This window comes from Oncorhynchus mykiss, chromosome 17 (genome assembly GCF_013265735.2).
Source record: "Oncorhynchus mykiss isolate Arlee chromosome 17, USDA_OmykA_1.1, whole genome shotgun sequence".
Classification (NCBI taxonomy): domain Eukaryota; kingdom Metazoa; phylum Chordata; class Actinopteri; order Salmoniformes; family Salmonidae; genus Oncorhynchus; species Oncorhynchus mykiss.
Window position 1 is genome coordinate 4,823,722 of NC_048581.1, and position 26,458 is coordinate 4,850,179.

General features: G+C 44.1%; 2 protein-coding genes across 3 annotated transcripts in view; both read right to left on the minus strand.

The window, feature by feature from the left end:
- LOC110514644 (cytochrome P450 3A27-like) overlaps positions 1-16,000 on the minus strand; it is a 39,888-nt gene extending 23,888 nt beyond the window's left edge. Inside the window, exons 1-8 of the mRNA XM_036948687.1 lie at positions 15,682-16,000; positions 12,486-12,579; positions 11,940-11,992; positions 7,846-7,945; positions 7,604-7,720; positions 4,730-4,818; positions 1,238-1,386; positions 779-906 (exon numbers count right to left, since the gene is read on the minus strand). Of these exons, the coding sequence (XP_036804582.1) occupies positions 779-906; positions 1,238-1,386; positions 4,730-4,818; positions 7,604-7,720; positions 7,846-7,945; positions 11,940-11,992; positions 12,486-12,579; positions 15,682-15,755 (804 nt within the window). The 5' untranslated portion in view covers positions 15,756-16,000. The remainder of the gene's footprint in view (positions 1-778; positions 907-1,237; positions 1,387-4,729; positions 4,819-7,603; positions 7,721-7,845; positions 7,946-11,939; positions 11,993-12,485; positions 12,580-15,681) is intronic.
- A 3,946-nt stretch (positions 16,001-19,946) lies between these two features.
- Positions 19,947-26,458, minus strand: part of LOC118940217 (cytochrome P450 3A27-like) — a 47,349-nt gene continuing 40,837 nt past the window's right edge. The window contains exon 13 of one of the 2 annotated variants that reach the window (XM_036948686.1): positions 19,947-20,206. In XM_036948686.1, coding sequence (XP_036804581.1) covers positions 20,174-20,206 — 33 coding nt within the window. In that variant the 3' untranslated portion in view covers positions 19,947-20,173. Of the gene's footprint in view, positions 20,207-21,755; positions 22,670-26,458 lie in introns of those variants that run through there. The other variant, XM_036948685.1, reaches the window with a different exon arrangement.

A 26,458-nucleotide genomic window follows, 5' to 3' on the forward strand; every position in this document is an offset into this window, starting at 1 on the left:
ACCAAGACAATCAGATTCTAATGGATCTGGTCCAATCACAACCAAGACCATCAGATTCTAATGGATCTGGTGAAGTCACAACCAAGACAATCAGATTCTAATGGATCTGGTCCGATCACAACCAAGACCAACAGATTCTAATGGATCTGGTCCAGTCACAACCAAGACAATCAGATTCTAATGGATCTGGTCCAATCACAACCAAGACCATCAGATTCTAATGGATCTGGTGAAGTCACAACCAAGACAATCAGATTCTAATGGATCTGGTCCGATCACAACCAAGACCAACAGATTCTAATGGATCTGGTCCAGTCACAACCAAGACAATCAGATTCTAATGGATCTGGTCCAATCACAACCAAGACCATCAGATTCTAATGGATCTGGTCCAGTCACAACCAAGACAATCAGATTCTAATGGATCTGGTCCGATCACAACCAAGACCATCAGATTGTAATGGATCTGGTCCAGTCACAACCAAGACAATCAGATTCTAATGGATCTGGTCCAATCACAACCAAGACCATCAGATTCTAATGGATCTCGTCCAATCACAACCAAGACAAACAGATTCTACTGGATCTCGTCCAATCACAACCAACACAAACAGATTCTAATATGACTGTAGATTTTTGGGTCCCAATAATAGTTACATTTCATAGTTTCATAGTTATATAATAAGTAAATACAGAATATTACAGTACAAATACAAATGTACAGATGAAAATATCAATACAACAATCATATACAAATATAAATATAAAACAAGTTTACAGTTGAGTTCCCAGTGTCACGTCCAGATTTGATCTTAGCCAGCGAGGCGTAAAAGAAGTCTGTCACCGCAGCTGGGAAGAAAGAAAACTTCATCTTCTCCAAGATAGGACCTATGAAGGGAAACAAAACTGGAGAAGGAGAGGAGAGGAGTATGAGAGGAGGACGGGAGAGGAGAGGAGAATAGGAGAATAGGAGAGGAGAGGAGAATAGGAGAGGAGATGAGGAGAGGAGAGGAGTATGAGAGGAGAAAGGGAGGGGAGAGGAGAATAGGAGAGGAGATGAGGAGAGGAGATGAGGAGGAGGGGAGAGGAGGGGAGGATGGGAGAAGAGGAGAGCAGGGGAGGACAGGAGAGGCGAAGAGCAGAAGTGAGGTGGAGAGGAACGTTTTATAGAAAGGTGTACAACTGCATATGATTGAAAAGTTCAACTTTGTGTCCGTGTGTCTGTGTGTGGTCTCACCGAATAGGAGCAACAGTGGGTTGAACAGGTCGAACTTGGTCATCTTCTTGACGTTGGAGACGAAGGGGTCTGAAGGGTTGTTCAGAGAGTCAATGTCCACACTGAAAGCTGTGCTGGTGACCACATCCATACTGTAGGGCCCAAAGAACCTGCAACACAACCACAACTACTGACCACCAACCACACAACTACTGACCACACAAATACTGACCACAACTAGAGACCACAACTAGAGACCACAACTAGTCACCACCAACTACTGACAACATGTACCGGCCACACCTACTAACCACACACATAATGACCACACCTACTGACCACACACACAATGACCACAAATACTGACCACAACCACACAAATACTGACCACAACCACACAACTACTGACCACACAACTACTGACCACAACTACTGACCACACCGCGGCGGAAGGTAGCCTAGTGGTAGAGCATTGGGCCAGGAATCGAAAGGTTTCTAGATCGAATCCCCAAGATTACAAGTTAAAAATATCTTGTTTTGCCCCGGAACAAGGCAGTTAACCCACTGTTCCTAGGCTGTCATTTGTTCTTAACTGTTGAAAAAAATGAAGCTTAAATAAAAATAAACACATACTGACCCCCAACTACTGACCACAACCACACAACTGCTGACCACAACCACACAACTACTGACCACAACCACATACCTACTGACCACAACCACACAACTGCTGACCACAACCACAGAACTACTGACCACAACCACACACCTACTGACCACAACCACACAACTACTGACCACAACCACACAACTACTGACCACAACTACTGACCACATCCACTGACCACAACCACACAACTACTGACCACAACCACACAACTACAGACCACAACCACACAACTACTGACCACAACTACTGAACACAACCACACAACCACTGACCACAACCACACAACTACTGACCACCAACTACCAACCACACAACCACTGACCACACAACTACTGACCACCAACTACCAACCACACAACCACTGACCACAACTACTGACCACACAACTACTGACCACCAACTACCAACCACACAACTACTGACCACAACTACTGACCCCCAACTATCAACCACACAACTACTGACCACAGCTACTGACCACAACCACACATCTACTGACCACACATCAACTGACCACAACCACACAACTACTGACCACACAACTACTGACCACACAACAACTGACCACAACCACACAACTACTGACCACAACCACACAACTACTGACCACAACCACACAACTACTGACCACACAACTACTGACCACAAACACACAACTACTGAACACCAACTACCAACCACACAACTATTGACCACAACTACTGACCACACAACTGCTGACCACAACTACTGACCATAACTACTGACCACCAACTACCAACCACACAACTACTGACCACAACTACTGACCACAACCACAAACACACAACTACTTACCACACAACTACTGACCACACAACTATTGACACCTACTGGGCACACAACTATTTGACCACACCTACTGACCACACAACTATTGACCACACCTACTGACCACACAACTATTGACCAAACCTACTGACCACACAACTATTGACACCTATTGACCACACACCTACTGACCACACCTACTATCCACACAACTACTGATCACCAACTACTGACCACACAACTACCGACCACACAACTACCGACCACACCTACTGACCACAACCACACAACTACTGACCACAACTACTGACAACACACCTATTGACTACAACCGCTGAACACACACCTACTGACCACAACTACACAACTACTGACCACAACCACACAACTACTGACCACACAACTACTGGCAACAACCACTGACCACAACTACTGACCACTCAACTACTGACCACCAACTACTGACCACACAACTACCGACCAAACAACTACCGACCCCACAACTACTGACCACACAACTACCGACCACACAACTACTGACCACACAACTACTGATCACACAACTACTGACCACACAACTACTGACCACACAACCACTGACCACACAACTACTGACCACACAACTACTGACCACACAACTACTGACCACACAACTACTGACCACACAACTACTGACCACACAACTACTGACTACAACAACTGACCACACAACTACTGACCACACAACTACTGACAACAACTACTGATCACAACTACACAACTACTGACCACACAACTACTGACCACACAACTACTGACCACACAACTACTGACCACACAACTACCGACCACAACTAAATCAAATGAAATGTATTTGTCACATGCGCAGAATACGACAGGTGTAGAACCGTGAAATGCTTACTTACAAGCCCTTAACTGAGAAAGCAATTCAAGAAACAGAGTTAAGAAAACATTTCCTAAATAAACTAACTAAAATGACACCGCCTAGTACATAGGTCCTGGATGGCAGGAGGCTTGGCACCAGTGATGTACTAGGCCGTATGCACTGCGCTCTGTAGCTCCTTACTGTCAGATAACGAGCAGTTGCCATACCAGGCGGTGATGCAACCGGTCAGGATGCTCTCGATGGTGCAGCTGTAGAACCTTTTGAGGATCTGGGGACCCATGCCAAATCTTTTCAGTCTCCTTAGGTAAAAAAAAAAAGGCGTTGTCGTGCCCTCTTCACGACTGTCTTGGTGTGTTTGGACCATGTTAGTTTGTTGGTGATGTGGACGCCAAGGAACTTGAAACTCTCGACACACTTCACTACAGCCCCTGTCGATGTGAATGGGGGCGTGTTCAGTCCTCCTTTTCCTGTAGTCCACGATCAGCTACTTTGTCTTGCAAAACATTGAGAGGAGAGGTTGTTGTCTTGGCAACCGCACAGCCAGGTCTCTGACCTCCTCCCTATTGGCTGTCCAGGATCCAGTTGCAGAGGGAGGTGTTTAGTCCCAGGGTTCTTAACTTAGTGATGAGCTTTGTGGGCACTATGGTGTTGAACGTTGAGCTGTAGTCAATGAACAGCATTCTCACGTAGGTGTTCCTTTTGTCCAGGTGGGAAAGGGCAGTGTGGAGTGCAATAAAGATTGCATCATCTGTGGATCAGTTGGGGCGTTATGTGAATTGGAGTGGGTGTAGTGTTTCCGAGATGATGGTGTTGATGTGAGCCACGACCAGCCTTTCAAAACACTTCATGGATACCAACGTGAGTGCTATGGATCTGTTGGTGGTTCAATGACGTCTATATATATATATATATATGTCTATAGATGTCTATAGATGAAATCTTGGTAGATAGTGTCTACAGCTTATGATGAGGTGCTCTACCTCAGGCCAAGAGTGTGCAAAGCTGTTATCAAGGCAATGGGTGGCTGTGTGTGTGTGTGTGTGTGTGTGTGTGTGTGTGTGTGTGTGTGTGTGTGTGTGTGTGTGTGTGTGTGTGTGTGTGTGTGTGTATTATAATCAAGACTCAGAGTTGTAAGGTGAAAAGCCAGAGGTTAGGAATCAGGACTCACTCCTTCACTTCGATGGTCTGGTCTTTATCTGCTTGCTTCTTCATTCCATTCAGCAGGTTAGCAGAGTGCTGCTTCATGATACCAAACATCTAGAGAGAGAGAGATAGAGAGAGAGAGAGAGAGAGAGAGAGAGAGAGAGAGGGGGGGGTAGAGTTAGAGAGAGGTAGAGAGAGAGGTAGAGGTAGAGAGAGAGAGAGGGGTAGAGAGAGAGAGGTAGAGAGAGACAGAGAGACAGAGAGAGTGGTTAGCAGAGTGCTGCCTAATGATTAGGGTGGAATGGCAATAACCCAGTTACCCAGATTTACGCCAATAACTTTCCCAGGATAAATAACAGAGAGAAACCGGTAACTCCTCCCCTTTCCCAGGATAAATTACAGAGAGAAACAGGTAACTCCTCCCCTTTCCCAGGATAAATAACAGAGAGAAACCGGTAACTCCTCCCCTTTCCCAGGATAAATAACAGAGAGAAACCGGTAACTCCTCCCCTTTCCCAGGATAAATAACAGAGAGAAACCGGTAACTCCTCCCCTGGACCGCCTGGTGTTCGATCCCAGGCTGTGTCACAACCGATCGTGACCGTGAACCCCATAGGGATGGCACATAATTGGGCTAGCGCCATCCAGGACCTTGGCTTACCGTACACTAGCAACTCCTTGTGACAGAGCCGGGCGCCTGCAAGCTGACTCTGGTTGTCAGTCTACTTTGTGCATGACACAAGTAATTGTTCCAACAATTGTTTACAGACAGATTATTTCACTTATAATTCACTGTATCACAATTCCAGTGGGTCAGAAGTTCACATACAATAAGTTGACTGTACCTTTAAACAGCTTTGAAAATTCCAGAAAATTATGTTATGGCTTTAGAAGCTTCTGATAGGCTAATTGACATAATTTGATTCAAATGGAGTTGTATCTGTGGATGAATTTCAAGGCCTACCTTCAAACTCAGTGCCTCTTTGCTTGACATCATGGGGAAAAACTAAATAAATCAGCCAAGACCTCAGAAAAAAACATTGTAGACCTCCACAAGTCTGGTTCATCCTTGGGAGCAAATCAAAATCAAATCAAATTTATTTATAGAGCCCTTCGTACATCAGCTGATATCTCAAAGTGCTGTACAGAAACCCAGCCTAAAACCCCAAACAGCAAGCAATGCAGGTGTAGAAGCACGGTGGCTAGGAAAAACTCCCTAGAAAGGCCAAAACCTAGGAAGAAACCTAGAGAGGAACCAGGATATGTACGGTGGTCAGTCCTCTTCTGGCTATGCCGGGTGGAGATTATAACAGAACATGGCCAAGATGTTCAAATGTTCATAGATGACCAGCAGGGTCAAATAATAATAATCACAGTGGTTGTCGAGGGTGCAACAGGTCAGCACCTCAGGAGTAAATATCAGTTGGCTTTTCATAGCGGAACATTCAGAGTATCTCTACCACTCCTGCTGTCTCTAGAGAGTTGAAAACAGCAGGTCTGGGACAGGTAGCACGTCCGGTGAACAAGTCAGGATTCCGTAGCCGCAGGCAGATCAGTTGAAACTGGAGCAGCAGCATGGCCAGGTGGACTGGAGACAGCAAGGAGTAATCAGGCCAGGTAGTCCTGAGGCATTGTCCTAGCAATTTCCAAATGTCTGAAGGTACCACGTTCATCTGTACAAACAAGAGCAGCCGTCATACCGCTCAGGAAGGAGACTCGTTCTGTCTCCTAGAGATAAACGCACTTTGGTGCAAAAAGAGCAAATTAATCCCAGAACAACAGCAAAGGACCTTGTGAAGATGCTGGAGGAAACAGGTACAAAAGTATCTATATCCACAGTAAAACGAGTCCTATATCGACATAATCTGAAAGGCCGCTCAGCAAGGAAGAAGCCACTGCTGCAAAGCTGACATAAAAAAGCCTACGGTTTGCAACTGCACATGGAGAAAAATATTGTACTTTTTGGGAGAAATGTCCTCTGGTCTGATGAAACAAAAATAGAACTGTTTGGCCATAATGGCCATCGTTATGTTTGGAGGAAAAAGGGGGAGGCTTGCAAGCCGAAGAACACGATCCCACCGTGAAGCATGGGGGTGGCAGCATCATGTTGTGAGGGTGCGGGCAAGGAGGCCTACAAACCGGACTCAGTTACACCAGCTCTGTCAGGAGGAATGGGCCAAAATTCACCCAACTTATTGTGGAAAGCTTGTGGAACGCTACCCACAACATTTGACCCATGTTAAACAATTTAAAGGCAATGCTACCAAATACTAATTGAGTGTATGTAAACTTCTGACCCACTGGGAATGTGATGAAAGAAATAAAGCTGAAATAAATCATTCTCTCTACTATTATTCTGACATTTCACATTCTTAAAATTAAGTGGTGATCCTAACTGACCCAAGACAGGGAAATTTGGCTCAGTTTAAATGTATTTGTGATGTGATAAAGTTAATTACAAGCTACAATGAGTTTATATAGAATTTATAACAAGCTTTAATGAGCTGAAGAGTTTATAACAAGTTATGAGTTTATAACAAGCTATGATGAGTTTATAACAAGCTATAATGAGTTTATATAGCGTTTATAACAAGTTATGAGTTTATAACAAGCTATAATGAGTTTATAACAAGCTATAATGAGTTGAAGAGTTTATAACAAGTTCTGAGTTTATAACAAGCTATAATGAGTTTATATAGAGTTTATAACAAGCTATAATAAGTTAATAAAGAATTATAACAAGCTATAGAGTTTATTAAGAGTTTATAACAATGCTATAATGAGTTAATAAAGAGTTTATAACAAGCTATAATGAGTTTTTAAAGAGTTTATAACAAGCTATAATGAGTTTACAACAAGTTGATAAAACAGAAAGGTAGAGATGGAGGGATGGTTCTACCTCTTTCAGTCGTCCAGAGGTAAAGGAAGGTGAGAGGACACTGCGGATCCGTCTCCATGTATCGTCCTCGGCAACGGACACCGCGTCAAACATCTCCCCATTCAGAAATGCAAAGTTCTAAAACATGGAGGACAGTTGTATTAATCAGGGTTATTATTATTCAGTTGATGTGTGTGTGTGTGTGTGTGTGTGTGTGTGTGTGCGTGTGTGCGTGTGCGTGTGCGTGTGTGTGTGTGTCTCACCCTGCGGTTGGTGAAGATGTTGTAACACTCTTTAATCAGGACGGTCTTGATTATGCTTTTGTCCATGACACACAGAACAGGCTGCCTCCCATCATAGATCCTTCACAGAGGAGAAACACACCTGGCTTTAACCACTATATATATACACCTACATGATACACAGAACAGGCTGCCTCCCATCATAGATCCTTCACAGAGGAGAAACACACCTGGCTTTAACCACTATATATATACACCTAAATGGTACAGACTGCCTCCCATCATAGATCACAGAGGCATTTCGTCGAGGAGACTGGTCGTCATAAAGAGGCAGCGTCGTAAGCAAAACATAGAATAACAACCCACAAAACTCTCCAAGGAACATGGCTACCTAAATATGGTCCCCAATCAGAGACAACGATAAACAGCTGATTGAGAACCAATCTCGGCAACCATAGACATATAAACACCTAGACTAGATAAACCCCTGTACAATAAAAAAAACTCAACACACCACCCTGACCTAACCAAATAATAAAGACAACAAAGAGAACTAAGGTCAGGGCGTGACACTGCCTCTCATCGTACATCTATGGCATTCTGTTAAGTTACGGCCTTATTCTACAATGGATAAATACAAAACCCCTCATAAATCTACACACAATACGCTATGCAATCTGGTTTCAGAGCTGGTCATGGGTGCACCTCAGCCACGCTCAAGGTCCTAAACGGCATCATAACCGCCATCGATAAGAGACATTACTGTGCGGCCGTATTCTTTCGAAGACTTTCGACTTTGTCAATCACAACATTCTTCTAGGCAGACTCGACAGCCTTGGTTTCTCAAATGATTGCCTCGCCTGGTTTACCAACTACTTCTCTGATAGAGTTCAGTGTGTCAAATCGGAGGGCCTGTTGTCCGTACCTCTGACAGTCTCTATGGGTGTGCCACAGGGTTCAATTCTCGGGCCGACTCTCTTCTCTGTATACATCGATGATGTTACTCTTGCTGCTGGTGTGTCGCCGATCCACCTCTACGCAGACGACACCATTCTGTATACTTCTGGCCCCTCTTTGGACACTGTGTTGACTAACCTCCAGACGAGCTTCAATGCCATACAACTCTCCTTCCGTGGCCTCCAACTGCTCTTAAACGCAAGTAAAACTAAATGCATGCTATTCAATCGATCACTTCCCGCACCTGCTCGCCCGTCCAGCATCACTACTCTGGACGGCTCTGACTTAGAATACGTGGACAACTACAAATACCTGGGTGTCTGGTTAGACTGTAAACTCTCTTTCCAAACTCACATTAAGCATCTCCAATCCAAAATTAAATCTAGAATCGGCTTCCTATATCGCAACAAAGCATCCTTCACTCATGCTGCCAAACATACCCTCATAAAACTGACCATCCTACCAAACCTCGACTTTGGTGATGTCATCTATAAAATAGCCTCCAACACTCTACTCAACAAACTGGATGCAGTCTATCACAGTGCCATCCGTTTTGTCACCAAAGCCCCATACACTACCTTCCATTGCGACCTGTACGCTCTCGTTGGTTGGCCCTCACTTCATACTCGTCGCCAAACCCACTGGCTACAGGTTATCTACAAGTCTCTGCTAGGTAAAGCCCCACCTTATCTCAGCTACCTGGCCACCATAGCAGCACCCACTCGTAGCACATGCTCCAGCAGGTATATCTCACTGGTCACCCCCAAAGCCAATTCCTCCTTTGGTCTACTTTCCTCCCAGTTCTCTGCTGCCCATGACTGGAACGAACTGCAAAAATCTCTGAAGCTGGAGACTCATATCTCCCTCACTAGCTTTAAGCACCAGCTGTCAGAGCAGCTCACAGATCACTGCACCTGTACATAGCCCATCTGTAAACAGCCCATCTATATACCTCATCCCCATACTGTATGTATTTATTTATTTAGTTATTTATCTAGCTCCTTTGCACCCCAGTATCTCTACCTGCACATTCATCTTCTGCACATCTACCATTCCAGTGTTTAATTGCTATATTGTAATTACTTCGCCACCATGGCCTATTTATTTCCTTAACTTACCTCATTCACACTCACTGTATATAGATTTTTTGTTTTATTTTGTTCTACTGTATTATTGACTGTATGTTTTGTTTATTCCATGTCTAACTCTGTGTTGTTGTATGTGTCGAATTGCTACGCTTTATCTTGGCCAGGTTGCAAATGAGAACTTGTTCTCAACTAGCCTACCTGGTTAAATAAAGGTGAAAAAAATACACCATAATGACATCACAATACACCATAATGACATCACAATACCCCATAATGACATCACAATACCCCATAACAACATCACAATACCCCATAACAACATCACAATACCCCATAACAACATCACAATACCCTATAACAACATCACAATACCCTATAACAACATCACAATACCCCATAACGAGAAACCGAAAACAGAAATACCCATCTGTGGTAAATTCCATTCATTGCACATGATTTGGAAAGGCACACACCTGTCTATATAAAGGTCCACAGTTGACAGTGCATGTCAGAGCAAAAACCAAGCCATGAGGTCGAAAGAATTGTCCGTAGAGCTCCGAGACAGGATTGTGTTGAGCCACAGATCTGGGAAACATTTCTGCAGCATTGAAGGTCCCCCAAAACAGAGTGGCCTCCATCATTCTTTAATCAAATAACTACCAAGACTCTTCCTAGAGCTGGCCGCCTGTCCAAACTGAACAATCGGGGGAAAAGGGCCTGGGTCAAGGAGATAACCTGATGGTCACTCTGACAGAGCTCCACAGTTCCTCTGTGGAGATGGGAGAACCTTCCAGGAGGACAAGCATCTCAGCAGCACTCCACCAATCAGGCCTTTATGGTAGAGTGGCCAGATAGAAGCCACTCCTCAGTAAAAGGCACATGACAGCCTGCTTGGAGTTTGTCAAAAGGTACCTAAAGACTCTCAGTGTAATGAGGTCTTTGTGTAGCCTGTGTAAAGGAGTCAGGCGCAGGACAGCAGATATGAGTAAATAAACGGAATTTACTCAAGATGGGAAAATACAATACAATAAAGCACATAACGGACCGCATAACATACAAACAATTACTCACAAACAAACATGGGGGAACAGAGGGTTAAATAATGAACAAGTAATTGGGGAATTGAAACCAGGTGTGAAAAAGACAAAGACAAAACAAATGGAAAATGAAAAGTAGATCGGCGACGGCCAGAAGGCCAGTGACGTCAACAAGGAGAGGGACCAACTTCGGAGGAAGTCGTGACACTCAGACCATGAGAAACAAGATTCTCTGGTCTGATGATGAAACCAAGATGAAACTCTTTGGCCTGAATGAAAAGTGTCACGTCTGGAGGAAACCTGGCATCATCCCTACAGTGAAGCATGGTGGTGGCAGCATCATGCTGTGGGGAGGTTTTTCAGCGGCAGGGACTGGGAGACTAGTCAGGATCGAGGGAAAGATGAACGGAGAAAAGTACAGAGATTCTTGATGAAAACCTGCTTAAGAGCGCTCAGGTTCACCTTCCAACAGGACAACAACCCTAAGCACACAGCCAAGACAACACAGGAGTGGCTTTAGGACAGTTCTCTGAATGTCATTGAGTGGCCCAGCCAGAGACCAGATCTGCAGAGAAGAATTGGAAAAACTCCCCAAATATAGGTGTGCCAAGCTAGTAGCATCATACCCAAGAAGACGCGAGGCTGTAATCGCTGCCAAAAGTGCTTCAGCAAAGTACTGAGTAAATGTGATATTTAATTTGTTTTGTTTTTATACATTTGCAAAACTTTAAAAAACAAACAGGTTTTGTTTTTGTCATTATGGGGTATTGCGATGTCATTATGGGGTATTGTGATGTCATTATGGGGTATTGTGATGTCATAATGGGGTATTGTGTGAGTAGATTGATGAGTGGAAAAAACAATTGAATCCATTTCAGAATAAGGCTGTAATGTAACAAAACATTAGTCGGGTTGTTGTTGATATTATTACTATCATTCCTCATTATCACATGACAGCTCCAGCAGGTGATGAATTGAAAAAGCATAGTACAGTTGTGAGTCATCCTAGTATGGTACAGCCAACTGAACTCACCCCCAGATTCTCCCATACTTCTGAAAGCACTCTGTGTCAAAGTTAGTGAAGCCCTGCAGAGAGAGAGAGAGAGAGAGAGAGAGAGAGAGAGAGAGAGAGAGAGAGAGAGAGAGAGAGAGAGAGAGAGAGAGAGAGAGAGAGAGAGAGAGAGAGAGAGAGAGAGAGAGAGAGAGAGAGAGAGAGAGAGAGAGAGAGAGAGAGAGAGAGAGAGAGAGAGAGAGAGAGAGAGAGAGAGAGAGAGAGATGGAATGAGAGCGAGTGAGAAAAAAAAACATGCCCTAGGAGGTCACGTAGGTGTGTCCTACAGCTGAACAGAGAACACACCTGAAATAGGTGAGGGTTGAGGAGGGTTTGTTATTTTCTATGGTCCCCAGGGTCAATAACACAACTTCTAGACTGATCAAGTCTCATATTACCTTGTATTTATCTATTGTTAAAACAACCGGCTAGTCCTCTTTCTCCTTCTCAATGCATTGTTTTACATGGGGGGAAATAACACTGTTGTTTAAAATATGAGAGAGATGTTTATTCTGAATGGGTACTAACCTTTCTATACTCCAACATTGTGCCAAAGTAAGGTAGGGGTTTGGGACCAGGGATACCCATCTTAGTGAATACACCATAGGGCCAGTACCCGTACCTGTACACACACACACACACACACATGCGCACACACACACACACACACACACACACACACACACACACACACACACACACACACACACACAGTAAATAGTAATATGTTATAGAGAAGTTATGTTAAGTATAGTATCCCTGTATATAACCATGTTATTCTGTATATAACCATGTTATTCTGTATCTAGCCATGTTATTCTGTATATAACCATGTTATTCTGTATTTAACCATGTTATTCTGTATATAGCCATGTTATTCTGTATCTAGCCATGTTATTCTGTATATAGCCATGTTATTATGTATATAGCCATGTTATTCTGTACATAACCATGTTGTTCTGTATATAGCCATGTTATTCTGTATCTAGCCATGTTATTCTGTATATAGCCATGTTATTCTGTACATAACCATGTTGTTCTGTATATAACCATGTTATTCTGTATCTAGCCATGTTATTCTGTATATAGCCATGTTATTCTGTATATAGCCATGTTATTCTGTACATAACCATGTTGTTCTGTCTATAGCCATGTTATTCTGTATATAGCCATGTTATTCTGTATATAGCCATGTTATTCTGTATATAGCCATGTTATTCTGTATATAGCCATGTTATTCTGTATATAGCCATGTTATTCTGTATATAGCCATGTTGTTCTGTATATAGCCATGTTATTCTGTATATAGCCATGTTGTTCTGCAAATAACCATGTTATCATTGTGTCACACCCTGATCTGTTTCACCTGTCCTTGTAATTTCCCCCACCTCCCTCCAGGTGTTGCTTGTTTTCCCCAGTGTATTTATCCCTGTGTTTCCTGTCTCTCTCTACCAGTGTATTTATCCCTGTGTTTCCTGTCTCTCTGTGCCAGTGTATTTATCCCTGTGTTTCCTGTCTCTCTCTACCAGTGTATTTATCCCTGTGTTTCCTGTCTCTCTGTGCCAGTGTATTTATCCCTGTGTTTCCTGTCTCTCTCTACCAGTGTATTTATCCCTGTGTTTCCTGTCTCTCTGTACCAGTGTATTTATCCCTGTGTTTCCTGTCTCTCTGTACCAGTTCGTCTTGTATGTCCAAGTCAACAAGCGTTTTTTTCCTATTCTCCTGCTTTTGCTCTTTCTCCTTTTTCTAGTCCTCCTGATTTTGACCCATGCCTGTTTCTGGACTCTGTACCCGCCTGCCTGACCATTCTGCCTGCCTTGACCTCGAGCCTGTCTGCCACTCTGTACCTCCTGGACTCTGTACCCGCCTGCCTGACCATTCTGCCTGCCTTGACCTCGAGCCTGTCTGCCACTCTGTACCTCCTGGACTCTGTACCCGCCTGCCTGACCATTCTGCCTGCCTTGACCTCGAGCCTGTCTGCCACTCTGTACCTCCTGGATTCTGTACCCGCCTGCCTGACCATTCTGCCTGCCTTGACCTCGAACCTGTCTGCCACTCTGTACCTCCTGGACTCTGTACCCGCCTGCCTGACCATTCTGCCTGCCTTGACCTCGAGCCTGTCTGCCACTCTGTACCTCCTGGACTTTGTACCCGCCTGCCTGACCATTCTGCCTGCCTTGACCTCGAGCCTGTCTGCCACTCTGTACCTCCTGGACTCTGTACCCGCCTGCCTGACCATTCTGCCTGCCTTGACCTCGAGCCTGTCTGCCACTCTGTACCTCCTGGATTCTGTACCCGCCTGCCTGACCATTCTGCCTGCCTTGACCTCGAGCCTGTCTGCCACTCTGTACCTCCTGGACTCTGTACCCGCCTGCCTGACCATTCTGCCTGCCTTGACCTTGAGCCTGTCTGCCACTCTGTACCTCCTGGACTCTGTACCCGCCTGCATGACCATTCTGCCTGCCTTGACCTCGAACCTGTCTGCCACTCTGTACCTCCTGGACTCTGTACCCGCCTGCCTGACCATTCTGCCTGCCTTGACCTCGAGCCTGTCTGCCACTCTGTACCTCCGGGACTCTGATCTGGTTTTGACCTTTTGCCTGTCCACGACCATTCACTTTCCTCCTTTTGGATGATTAAACATCTAAGACTCCTACCATCTTCCTCCTGTGACCCCATCTAGGTCTCTTCTTGAGTTATGATACATTGTTGGAAAATGACCCGTAAGTAAGCATTTCACTGTTAGTCTACACCGGTTAACATTGAGCCTTTTCCAGAACATGTGTGGCCATGATACATTTCAGGAAGGTCTGCAAGATAAGTGCCCTCTTTATGTGGGTTTGGGTCATCAGACACCATTAGACATGCACCTGTCTGGGGAGTGGACATGGCTGTTTATTTTGGTATCAGTGGCATGGTCTAATATATACTGTTGCTACGGTTACACCTCTTGGGATTTTACCAGAACACGAGTGTTCCTTTCAGAGGAGTTAGCAGGATGACATGTACTGGTTATTTATATGGACTGTTGCTATGGTTAGACCTCTTGGGATTTTATCAGAACATGAGTGTTCCTTTCAGAGGAGTTAGCAGGATGACATGTACTGGTTATTTCTATGGACTGTTGCTATGGTTACACCTCTTGGGATTTTACCAGAACATGAGTGTTCCTTTCAGAGGAGTTAGCAGGATGACATGTACTGGTTATTTCTATGGACTGTTGCTATGGTTACACCTCTTGGGATTTTACCAGAACATGAGTGTTCCTTTCAGAGGAGTTAGCAGGATGACATGTACTGGTTATTTCTATGGACTGTTGCTATGGTTACACCTCTTGGGATTTTACCAGAACATGAGTGTTCCTTTCAGAGGAGTTAGCAGGATGACATGTACTGGTTATTTCTATGGACTGTTGCTATGGTCCTAGTCTGTATTGTTGAACTATTGCTGTGGCTCTAAAGTTTCCATACCCTAAACTTAGTGCAAGACAATAAGATAACGGTGGTTAAATGCCAGAGGTGACGAGTCATTTAGAGGAGTTACTATGGGGGTCACGTAAGGAGGACAGCTGTATAAGAAGTGTTTGCCAAGACTGGAAAAGTTGTTGTTTTCATGAACCAGCTCGGCTTTTATTTTATTTGTGAAATATTATTGACTGATTATTTCCACGACATAAACTACGATGCATGTGACAAATAACATTTGATTTGATATAAGTCCTTACACTACAATGAAGGTGATGAGGAGGGCCAGGAGGGTCCAGGTCTCAGCGGAGAAGTATGGTAGAAAACTCATCATCTTTCCTCCGGTTCGGCTCCCTGCTGCTTCTGAAAACAAAGGCTCCGTTTTCTCTCAGGCTCGTTCGAATTCACTTCTCCGATGGTCTGACAGGTTTTGAGTTGTTTTTTCTGTCCGGTTCTAGTGTGGTTCTTCTGTGACGCGGCAGATCTCGAATACCGACCGCTGCTCTTCTCCGTACTCTGTTTGAGACCGTGCAGGTTACAAGTTGTTATTGTATCCCTTCGGAAAAGCACCTGTGTGATGCTAGCTAGAATAAGGATGAGCCACAATGGAATTTGCAGTTCGCCTTCAAAATAAGGGTCCAATATTGAAACGGATGCAAAAATATTAAAATGGTGGATATAATGCCATATTTGGATTAGTGCTAAACAAGGTTTGAATGTTGTTATATTAATTCAACTAAAGACAGTAAGTAGTTCATTTGACACATAAAAAATAGTTGAAGTCCCACTGTGGCTTTATTAGAAATGCATTGGGGCAGACTTCTATTGCACTGTACAGCGTTACCTCTGGATCTTGGGTCCATGAAATGTGAAGAGATTATGCAAACAAGTGTGTCATAGCTCTTATTGCAGGACTAAATGTGGGAAATCCCCTCACAAGTACATAGGTAAGGCTGTACATTAAATCCATAAGGCTGGTACGATATGTCATGAACCCAAGATGTATAAGGCTGGTACGATATGTCATGAACCCAAGATCCATAAGGCTGGTACGATATGTCATGAACCCAGGATCCATAAGGCTGGTACGATATGTCATGAACCCAGGATCCATAAGGCTGGTACAATATGTCATGAACCCAAGATCCATAAGGCTGGTACCCCCTGTCATGAACCCAAGATCCATAAGGCTGGTACGATATGTCATGAACCCAGACCCATAAGGCTGGTACGATATGTCATGAACCCAAGATCCATAAGGCTGGTACGATATGTCATGAACCCAGACCCATAAGGCTGGTACGATATGTCATGAACCCAGACCCATAAGGCTGGTACGATATGTCATGAACCCAGACCCATAAGGCTGGTACGATATGTCATGAACCCAAGATCCATAAGGCTGGTACGATATGTCATGAACCCAGACCCATAAGGCTGGTACGATATGTCATGAACCCAAGACCCATAAGGCTGGTACGATATGTCATGAACCCAGACCCATAAGGCTGGTACGATATGTCATGAACCCAAGACCCATAAGGCTGGTACGATATGTCATGAACCCAGACCCATAAGGCTGGTACGATATGTCATGAACCCAGACCCATAAGGCTGGTACGATATGTCATGAACCCAAGACCCACAAGGCTAGTACGATATGTCATGAACCCAGACCCATAAGGCAGGTACGATATGTCATGAACCCAGACCCATAAGGCTGGTACGATATGTCATGAACCCAGACCCATAAGGCTGGTACGATATGTCATGAACCCAGACCCATAAGGCTGGTACGATATGTCATGAACCCAAGACCCATAAGGCTGGTATGATATGTCATGAACCCAGACCCATAAGGCTGATACGATATGTCATGAACCCAAGACCCATAAGGCTGGTACGATATGTCATGAACCCAGACAAATAAGGCTGGTACGATATGTCATGAACCCAAGACCCATAAGGCTGGTACGATATGTCATGAAACCAGACCCATAAGGCTGGTACGATATGTCACGAACCCAGGAACCATAAGGCTGGTACGATATGTCATGAACCCAAGATCCATAAGGCTGGTACGATATGTCATGAACCCAAGATCCATAAGGCTGGTACGATATGTCATGAACCCAGGATCCATAAGGCTGGTACGATATGTCATGAACCCAAGACCCATAAGGCTGGTACGATATGTCATGAACCCCAGACCCATAAGGCTGGTACGATATGTCATGAACCCAGGACCCATAAGGCTGGTACGATATGTCATGAACCCAGACCCATAAGGCTGGTACGATATGTCATGAACCCAGACCCATAAGGCTGGTATGATATGTCATGAACCCAAGACCCATAAGGCTGGTACGATATGTCATGAACCCAGACCCATAAGGCTGGTACGATATGTCATGAACCCAGGATCCATAAGGCTGGTACCCCCTGTCATGAACCCAGGACCCATAAGGCTGGTACGATATGTCATGAACCCAGACCCATAAGGCTGGTACGATATGTCATGAACCCAGACCCATAAGGCTGGTACGATATGTCATGAACCCAGACCCATAAGGCTGTACATTGAAGGTGTGTTTCAGTCCTGAAGACTATACATCCACAGTGCAATATAAACAATTTTTGGGGGGAGGCATCAAATTAAACAAATTATTGTCTTTTTAAAAATGTATATAGCAGTATTTCAACCTTGTTTCGAATTATCTCGTCCAAATGTAGTGTAATTTTAACAGATTTTATTTGGTATCAAATGAACTAATTATTGTATTTTGCTGAATGTATTATATAGGTTTAGCAACATAAAGGCCCTCCAGGATTGTTGCATGATTCCACAATTTATATCCGTTTGCATCTGATTCAATGGGTAACTTTTATTTTGAAAAGCGAACCACCGATCCTACTATTGATGCTCAGGCAAATGTTGTTCACGACATAAACACAATAAGGAGATAGGAGGGAGACTGTGTGAGAGGTGAAAAGCGAAGCAGGGAGGGATGGTGAATGATTCACAGAGAGAGCAGGGGCAGATTCATTAGAGAAACAGTTTAACGTTTAAGAACTAAAAGGAAGCAACAGAGCAAAATTAGAGTTTCTACTGGGATAAATTCAGGTTTGTCTCTCCATGTTTCGTTACGTTTGCTTCCGTTTAAAGTCAAACTATTTCCACAATAGTTTCATGTGAAGCCACACTGTTATTCTAATAATTAGTGTTATTTAGTATAGTAGAAGTTCGTCTTAAGGATCCTAAATAAGGCCATAGATTACTTTAAAAAATGTATTAAACTAGGTGGCACTAGGAGTATGATGTAAGATGCGATCCTGGTGTTCCAATGAGCTGCAAGATTATCTCTGAATCAAAATGTTTTTCTTATTTACAAGAACTGGAAAATGTGGACAGTGGATTAATAGTTTGTAATGGGACCTGGGCTGTGTATTTACATCCAACGACCACACAGGGGCGGTATTGAGATCTGATAAGAAACGTGTGTGTGGATGACCAAGTCGTAACACTACAATTAGGCCTAGCTGAATGAAATTATAAATACAGTATGTCTTGATAAATAACACAAATCAATCTATATTGATTGTTCTCATGTATATTTGTGTGTGTTTGTGTCTTAAGTTTTGTCTTATGAATGTTAATGAATACACAGACAACCTTGTTCATTAGTGTGATGATTTTATTGGTTTGTGATGATTAAAGTTAAAACCAAGCAGCTGCAGGGATCATCTCAACAGACAGTAAAGATTATATTTTGGAATGACTGGACAGCAGAACACCCAGAGGAACAGAATGAGAGTACAGTTCTAGAGAACACCAGCTAGAGTTCTACATTCTAGGAGAATTCCAGCCACCAGCCAGTAGTGTGCAGGATCCAGACATGACATCATGCCATGGATTTAATACCCCCTGGTGTCTAACTTTAACAAGACATGTACCTCTAATGCATCCATAGTATTACTATCTCTCTTTTATCTGGTGGAAATGGGTTACTGAGTCCTAATCAAACCAAGCATGAGACTGAGACCAGGCTTCAATCCCAGCGCTTTGTAAGCTATGTGCCATTTTAAATGTAATTTCTGATTGAACTGACTGAACTGAAAATTCATCGTGAATGCAGTTCTTGTTATCATATTATATTACGTAGCCTATTGAATCCCAGCCTGAATTTTCAGAAGCCTGTAGCAGGGTCAGGGTAAGGCCTGAATATCCAGTAGCCTATAGCAGGGTCAGGGTAAGGCCTGAATATCCAGTAGCCGATAGATTGTGATATACTTAACAAAAATGTTTCATGACCTGAAATAAAAGATCATTGAATCCTTTGTCAAGATAGTCCATCCACCTGAGAGGTGTGGCATACCAAGAAGCTGATTAAACAGCATGATCATTATACAGGTGCACCTTGTGCTTGGGGACAATAAAAGGCCACTCTAAAATGTGCAGTTTTGTCACACAACACAATGCCACAGTCAGCAATTGGCATGCTCACTGCAGGAATGTCCACCAGTGCTGAATCGAATGTTAATTTCTCTACCACAAGCCGCCTCCAACGTCATTTTAGAGAATTTGGCAGTACGTCCAACCGGCCTCACAAACGCAGACCACGCGTAACCACTAGTCCAGGATCTCCACATCTGGCTTCCTCACCTAGGGGATCATCTGAAAAACCCATTCTGATTGGCTGCTCCTAGCTCTCCAGTGGGTTCGACCTGGCTCCCAGACCACGCGTAACCACTCTAGTCCAGGATCTCCACATCTGGCTTCCTCACCTAGGGGATCATCAGAGGGGGGATGGGACGTGCAGAGGAGTATTTCTGTCCATATATCTAGCCCTTTTTTAAGGAAAAACCCATTGTGATTGGCTGCTCCTAGCTCTCCAGTGGGTTCGACCTGGCTCCCAAGTGGGTAGGTATATGCCCTCCCAGCCATGGCTGCGCCCCTCCCCAGTCATGTGAAATCCATAGATTAGGGCCTAATTTATTCATTTCAATTCATTGATTTCCTTATATGAAATGTAACACAGCAAAATTTTTTAAATTGCTCCTTGTTGTGTTTATGTTTTGGTTCAGTATAGATAGGTATATAGACTCATACAGTGGCGCAAAAAAGTATTTAGTCAGCCAACAATTGTGCAAGTTCTCCCACTTAAAAAGATGAGAGAGGCCTGTAATTTTCATCATAGGTACACTTCAACTATGACAGACAAAATTAGAAAACAAATCCAGAAAATCACATTGTAGGATTTTTTATGAATTTATTTGCAAATTATGGTGGAAAATAAGTATTTGGTCACCTACAAACAAGCAAGATTTCTGGCTCTCACAGACCTGTAACTTCTTCTTTAAGAGGCTCCTCTGTCCTCCACTCTAGACCTGTATTAATGGCACCTGTTTGAACTTGTTATCAGTATAAAAGACACCTGTCCACAACCTCAAACAGTCAAACAAGGGTAGTGAACTCCAGGGAAGGGTACTCCAGGGTAGTGTAGGGTACTCTAGGGTAGGGTACTCTAGGGTAGTGTAGGGTACTCTAGGGTAGGGTGGGGTACTCTAGGATAGGGTAGGGTACTCCAGGGAAGGGTACTCCAGGGTAGTGTAGGTTACTCCAGGGGAGGGAAGGGTACTGTAGAGTAGTGTAGGGTACTCCAGGTTATTCTACTCTAGGATAGGGTTCTCTAGGGAAGGGTAGGGTTCTCTAGGGTAGGGTACTCTAGCGTAGGGTGCTCCAGGGTAGGGTAGTGTGTTCTAGGGTAGGGTAGAGTCCTGAAGGGTAGGTACGTGCCTCTAGGGTAGTGTACTCTGGGGTAGGGTACTCTAGGGTAGGGTGGGGTTCTCTAGTTTAGGGTAGGGTACTCAAGGGCAGCTCCAGAGAAGGGTAGGGTTCTCCAGGGTAGGGTGCTATAGGGTAGGGTACTCTAGGGAAGGGTTGGGTGCTCTAGGGTAGATTAGGGTTCTCGAGGGTAGGGTACCTTACGGTGGGGTAGGGTACTCTAGGGTAGGGTACTCTATGGACTCTATGGTGGGGTAGTGTACTCTATGGTGGGGTAGGGTACTCTATGGAAGGGTAGAGTACTCTAGGGGGGTTAGGTAACTCTAGGGTAGGGTAGAGTACACTAGGGTTGGAGAGGGTGCTCAAGAGTAGGGTAGGGAACTCTATGACAGGGTACTCGAGGGTACGGTACTGTAGGCTAGGGTACTCTAGGGTAGGGTATAGTTTTCTAGTGTAGGTTACGGTTCTCTATTGGTAGGGTACTATAGGGTAGTGTAGGTTTCTCTAGGGTAGGGTAGGGTCTTCTACTAAAAGGTAGGCTTCTCCAAGGTAGGATCCTCTAGGGTAGGGTACTGTAGGTTAGGGTACTCTAGGGTAGAGTAGTGTGTTCTAAGGTAGGGTAGGGTGCTCTATTGTAGGGTACTGTAGGGTAAGGTAGGGTGTTTGATTGAAAGGTAGGCTTCTCCAAGGTAGGATACTCTAGAGTAGGGTGCTCTACAGTAGGGTTGTCTAGGGTGGGGTAGGGTCTTCTAGGGTAGGGTAGGGTGTTCCAGGGTAGGGTTTAGTGCTCTATGGTAGGGTAGGGTGCTCTAGTGTAGAGTAGGGTGCTCCAGGGTAGGGTACTCTAGGGTAGGGTAGGGTTCTCTAGTGTAGGTAGGGTACTCTAGTGTAGGTAGGGTACTCCAGGGTAGGGTGCTCAAGGGTAGGGTCGGGTGCTCTAGTGTAGGTAGGGTGCTCTAGTGTAGGTAGGCTACTCCAGGGTAGGGTACTCTAGTGTATGTAGGGTACTCCAGGGCAGGGTGCTCTAGTGTAGGTAGGGTACTCCAGGGTAGGGTACTTTAGGGTAGGGTAGGGTGCTCTAGGGTAGGGTCCTCTAGGTTAGGGTAGGGTGCTCCAGGGTAGGGTAGGGTGCTCCAGGGTAGGGTCCTCTAGGGTAGGGTATGGTGCTTTAGGGTATTGTAGTGTACTCTACGGTATGGTAGGGTGCTCTAGGGTAGGGTTCTCTAGGGTAGGGTGCTCTAGGGCAGGGTAGGGTGTTCCAGGGAAGGGTAGGGTTCTCTAGGGTAGGGTAGGGTTCTCTAGGGTAGGGTAGGGTAGAGTTCCCTTGCATTTGTTCACTTTGTTGGACTATTCAGAGAGGTGGTGTTGGTGGTGTTGCTAGGGGTGTTGCTACGGGGCTCCAGCCTGAGTTTGATTGGTCGTTTTGGCATCAGCATGCCCTGGTTGTCCATCTCCAATGGGATCTATAGAGATTAAAATAACAGAACAGAACATAACCCTGGTTGTACATCTCCAACAGGATCTATAGGGAATAACAGAACAGAACATAACCCTGGTTGTACATCTCCAACAGGATCTATAGGGAATAACAGAACAGAACATAACCCTGGTCGTCCATCTCCAACAGGTTCTATAGGGAATAACAGAACAGAACATAACCCTGGTTGACCATCTCCAACAGGATCTATAGGGAATAACAGAACAGAACATAACCCTGGTTGTCCATCTCCAACAGGATCTATAGGGAATAACAGAACAGAACATAACCCTGGTCGTCCATCTCCAACAGGTTCTATAGAGAATAACAGAACAGAACATAACCCTGGTTGTACATCTCCAACAGGATCTATAGGGAATGACAGAACAGAACCTTGGTTGTCCATCTCCAACAGGTTCTATAGGGAATAACAGAACAGAACATAACCCTGGTGTTCCATCTCCAACAGGTTCTATAGAGAATAACAGAACAGAACATAACCCTGGTTGTCCATCTCCAGAGGGTTCTATAGAGAATAACAGAACAGAACATAACCCTGGTTGTCCATCTCCAACAGGTTCTATAGGGAATAACAGAACAAAACATAACCCTGGTTGTCCATCTCCAACAGGTTCTATAGGGAATAACAGAACAAAACATAACCCTGGTTGTCCATCTCCAACAGGTTCTATAGGGAATAACAGAACAAAACATAACCCTGGTCGTCCATCTCCAACAGGTTCTATAGGGAATAACAGAACAAAACATAACCCTGGTCGTCCATCTCCAACAGGTTCTATAGGGAATAACAGAACAGAACATAACCCTGGTCGTCCATCTCCAACAGGTTCTATAGAGAATAACAGAACAGAACATAACCCTGGTCGTCCATCTCCAACAGGTTCTATAGGGAATAACAGAACAGAACATAACCCTGGTCGTCCATCTCCAACAGGTTCTATAGGGAATAACAGAACAGAACATAACTCTGGTTGTCCATCTCCAACAGGTTCTATAGGGAATAACAGAACAAAACATAACCCTGGATGTCCATCTCCAACAGGTTCTATAGGGAATAACAGAACAGAACATAACCCTGGTCGTCCATCTCCAACAGGTTCTATAGGGAATAACAGAACAGAACATAACCCTGGTTGTCCATCTCCAACAGGTTCTATAGGGAATAACAGAACAAAACATAACCCTGGTTGTCCATCTCCAATGGGACCTATAGGGAATAACAGAACAGAACATAACCCTGGTTGTCCATCTCCAACAGGATCTATAGAGAATAACAGAACAGAACATAACCCTGGTTGTCCATCTCCAACAGGTTCTATAGAGAATAACAGAACAGAACATAACCCTGGTTGTCCATCTCCAACAGGTTCTATAGGGAATAACAGAACAGAACATAACCCTGGATGTCCATCTCCAACAGGTTCTATAGGGAATAACAGAACAGAACATAACCCTGGTCGTCCATCTCCAACAGGATCTATAAGGAATAACAGAACAGAACATAACCCTGGTCGTCCATCTCCAACAGGATCTATAGGGAATAACAGAACAGAACATAACCCTGGTCGTCCATCTCCAACAGGACCTATAGAGAATAACAGAACAGAACATAACCCTGGTCGTCCATCTCCAATGGGTTCTATAGAGAATAACAGAACAGAACATAACCCTGGTTGTCCATCTCCAACAGATTCTATAGGGAATAACAGAACAGAACATAACCCTGGTTGTCCATCTCCAACAGGATCTATAGGGAATAACAGAACAGAACATAACCCAGGTTGTCCATCTCCAACAGGTTCTATAGGGAATAACAGAACAGAACATAACCCTGGTTGTCCATCTCCAACAGGTTCTATAGCGAATAACAGAACAAAACATAACCTTGGTTGTCCATCTCCAACAGGATCTATAGGGAATAACAGAACAAAACATAACCTTGGTTGTCCATCTCCAACAGGATCTATAGGGAATAACAGAACAGAACATAACCCTGGATGTCCATCTCCAACAGGTTCTATAGCGAATAACAGAACAGAACATAACCCTGGTTGTCCATCTCCAACAGGTTCTATAGGGAATAACAGAACAGAACATAACCCTGGTTGTCCATCTCCAACAGGTTCTATAGGGAATAACAGAACAGAACATAACCCTGGTTGTCCATCTCCAACAGGTTCTATAGAGAATAACAGAACAAAACATAACCCTGGTTGTCCATCTCCAACAGGTTCTATAGAGAATAACAGAACAGAACATAACCCTGGATGTCCATCTCCAACAGGTTCTATAGAGAATAACAGAACAGAACATAACCCTGGTTGTACATCTCCAACAGGATCTATAGGGAATAACAGAACAGAACATAACCCTGGTCGTCCATCTCCAACAGGATCTATAGAGAATAACAGAACAGAACATAACCCTGGTCGTCCATCTCCAACAGGTTCTATAGAGAATAACAGAACAGAACATAACCCTGGTCGTCCATCTCCAACAGGTTCTATAGAGAATAACAGAACAGAACATAACCCTGGTCGTCCATCTCAAACAGGATCTATAGGGAATAACAGAACAGAACATAACCCTGGTCGTCCATCTCCAACAGGACCTATAGAGAATAACAGAACAGAACATAACCCTGGTCGTCCATCTCCAATGGGTTCTATAGAGAATAACAGAACAGAACATAACCCTGGTTGTCCGACTCCAACAGGTTCTATAGGGAATAACAGAACAGAACATAACCCTGGTTGTCCATCTCCAACAGGTTCTATAGAGAATAACAGAACAAAACATAACCCTGGATGTCCATCTCCAACAGGATCTATAGGGAATAACAGAACAGAACATAACCCAGGTTGTCCATCTCCAACAGGTTCTATAGGGAATAACAGAACAGAACATAACCCTGGTTGTCCATCTCCAACAGGTTCTATAGCGAATAACAGAACAAAACATAACCTTGGTTGTCCATCTCCAACAGGATCTATATGGAATAACAGAACAAAACATAACCTTGGTTGTCCATCTCCAACAGGATCTATAGGGAATAACAGAACAGAACATAACCCTGGATGTCCATCTCCAACAGGTTCTATAGCGAATAACAGAACAGAACATAACCCTGGTTGTCCATCTCCAACAGGTTCTATAGGGAATAACAGAACAGAACATAACCCTGGTTGTCCATCTCCAACAGGTTCTATAGGGAATAACAGAACAGAACATAACCCTGGTTGTCCATCTCCAACAGGTTCTATAGAGAATAACAGAACAGAACATAACCCTGGTTGTCCATCTCCAACAGGTTCTATAGAGAATAACAGAACAGAACTTAACCCTGGATGTCCATCTCCAACAGGTTCTATAGAGAATAACAGAACAGAACATAACCCTGGTTGTACATCTCCAACAGGATCTATAGGGAATAACAGAACAGAACATAACCCTGGTCGTCCATCTCCAACAGGATCTATAGAGAATAACAGAACAGAACATAACCCTGGTCGTCCATCTCCAACAGGTTCTATAGAGAATAACAGAACAGAACATAACCCTGGTTGTCCATCTCCAACAGGTTCTATAGGGAATAACAGAACAGAACATAACCCTGGTTGTCCATCTCCAACAGGATCTATAGGGAATAACAGAACAGAACATAACCCTGGTTGTCCATCTCCAACAGGTTCTATAGGGAATAACAGAACAGAACATAACCCTGGTCGTCCATCTCCAACAGGATCTATAGGGA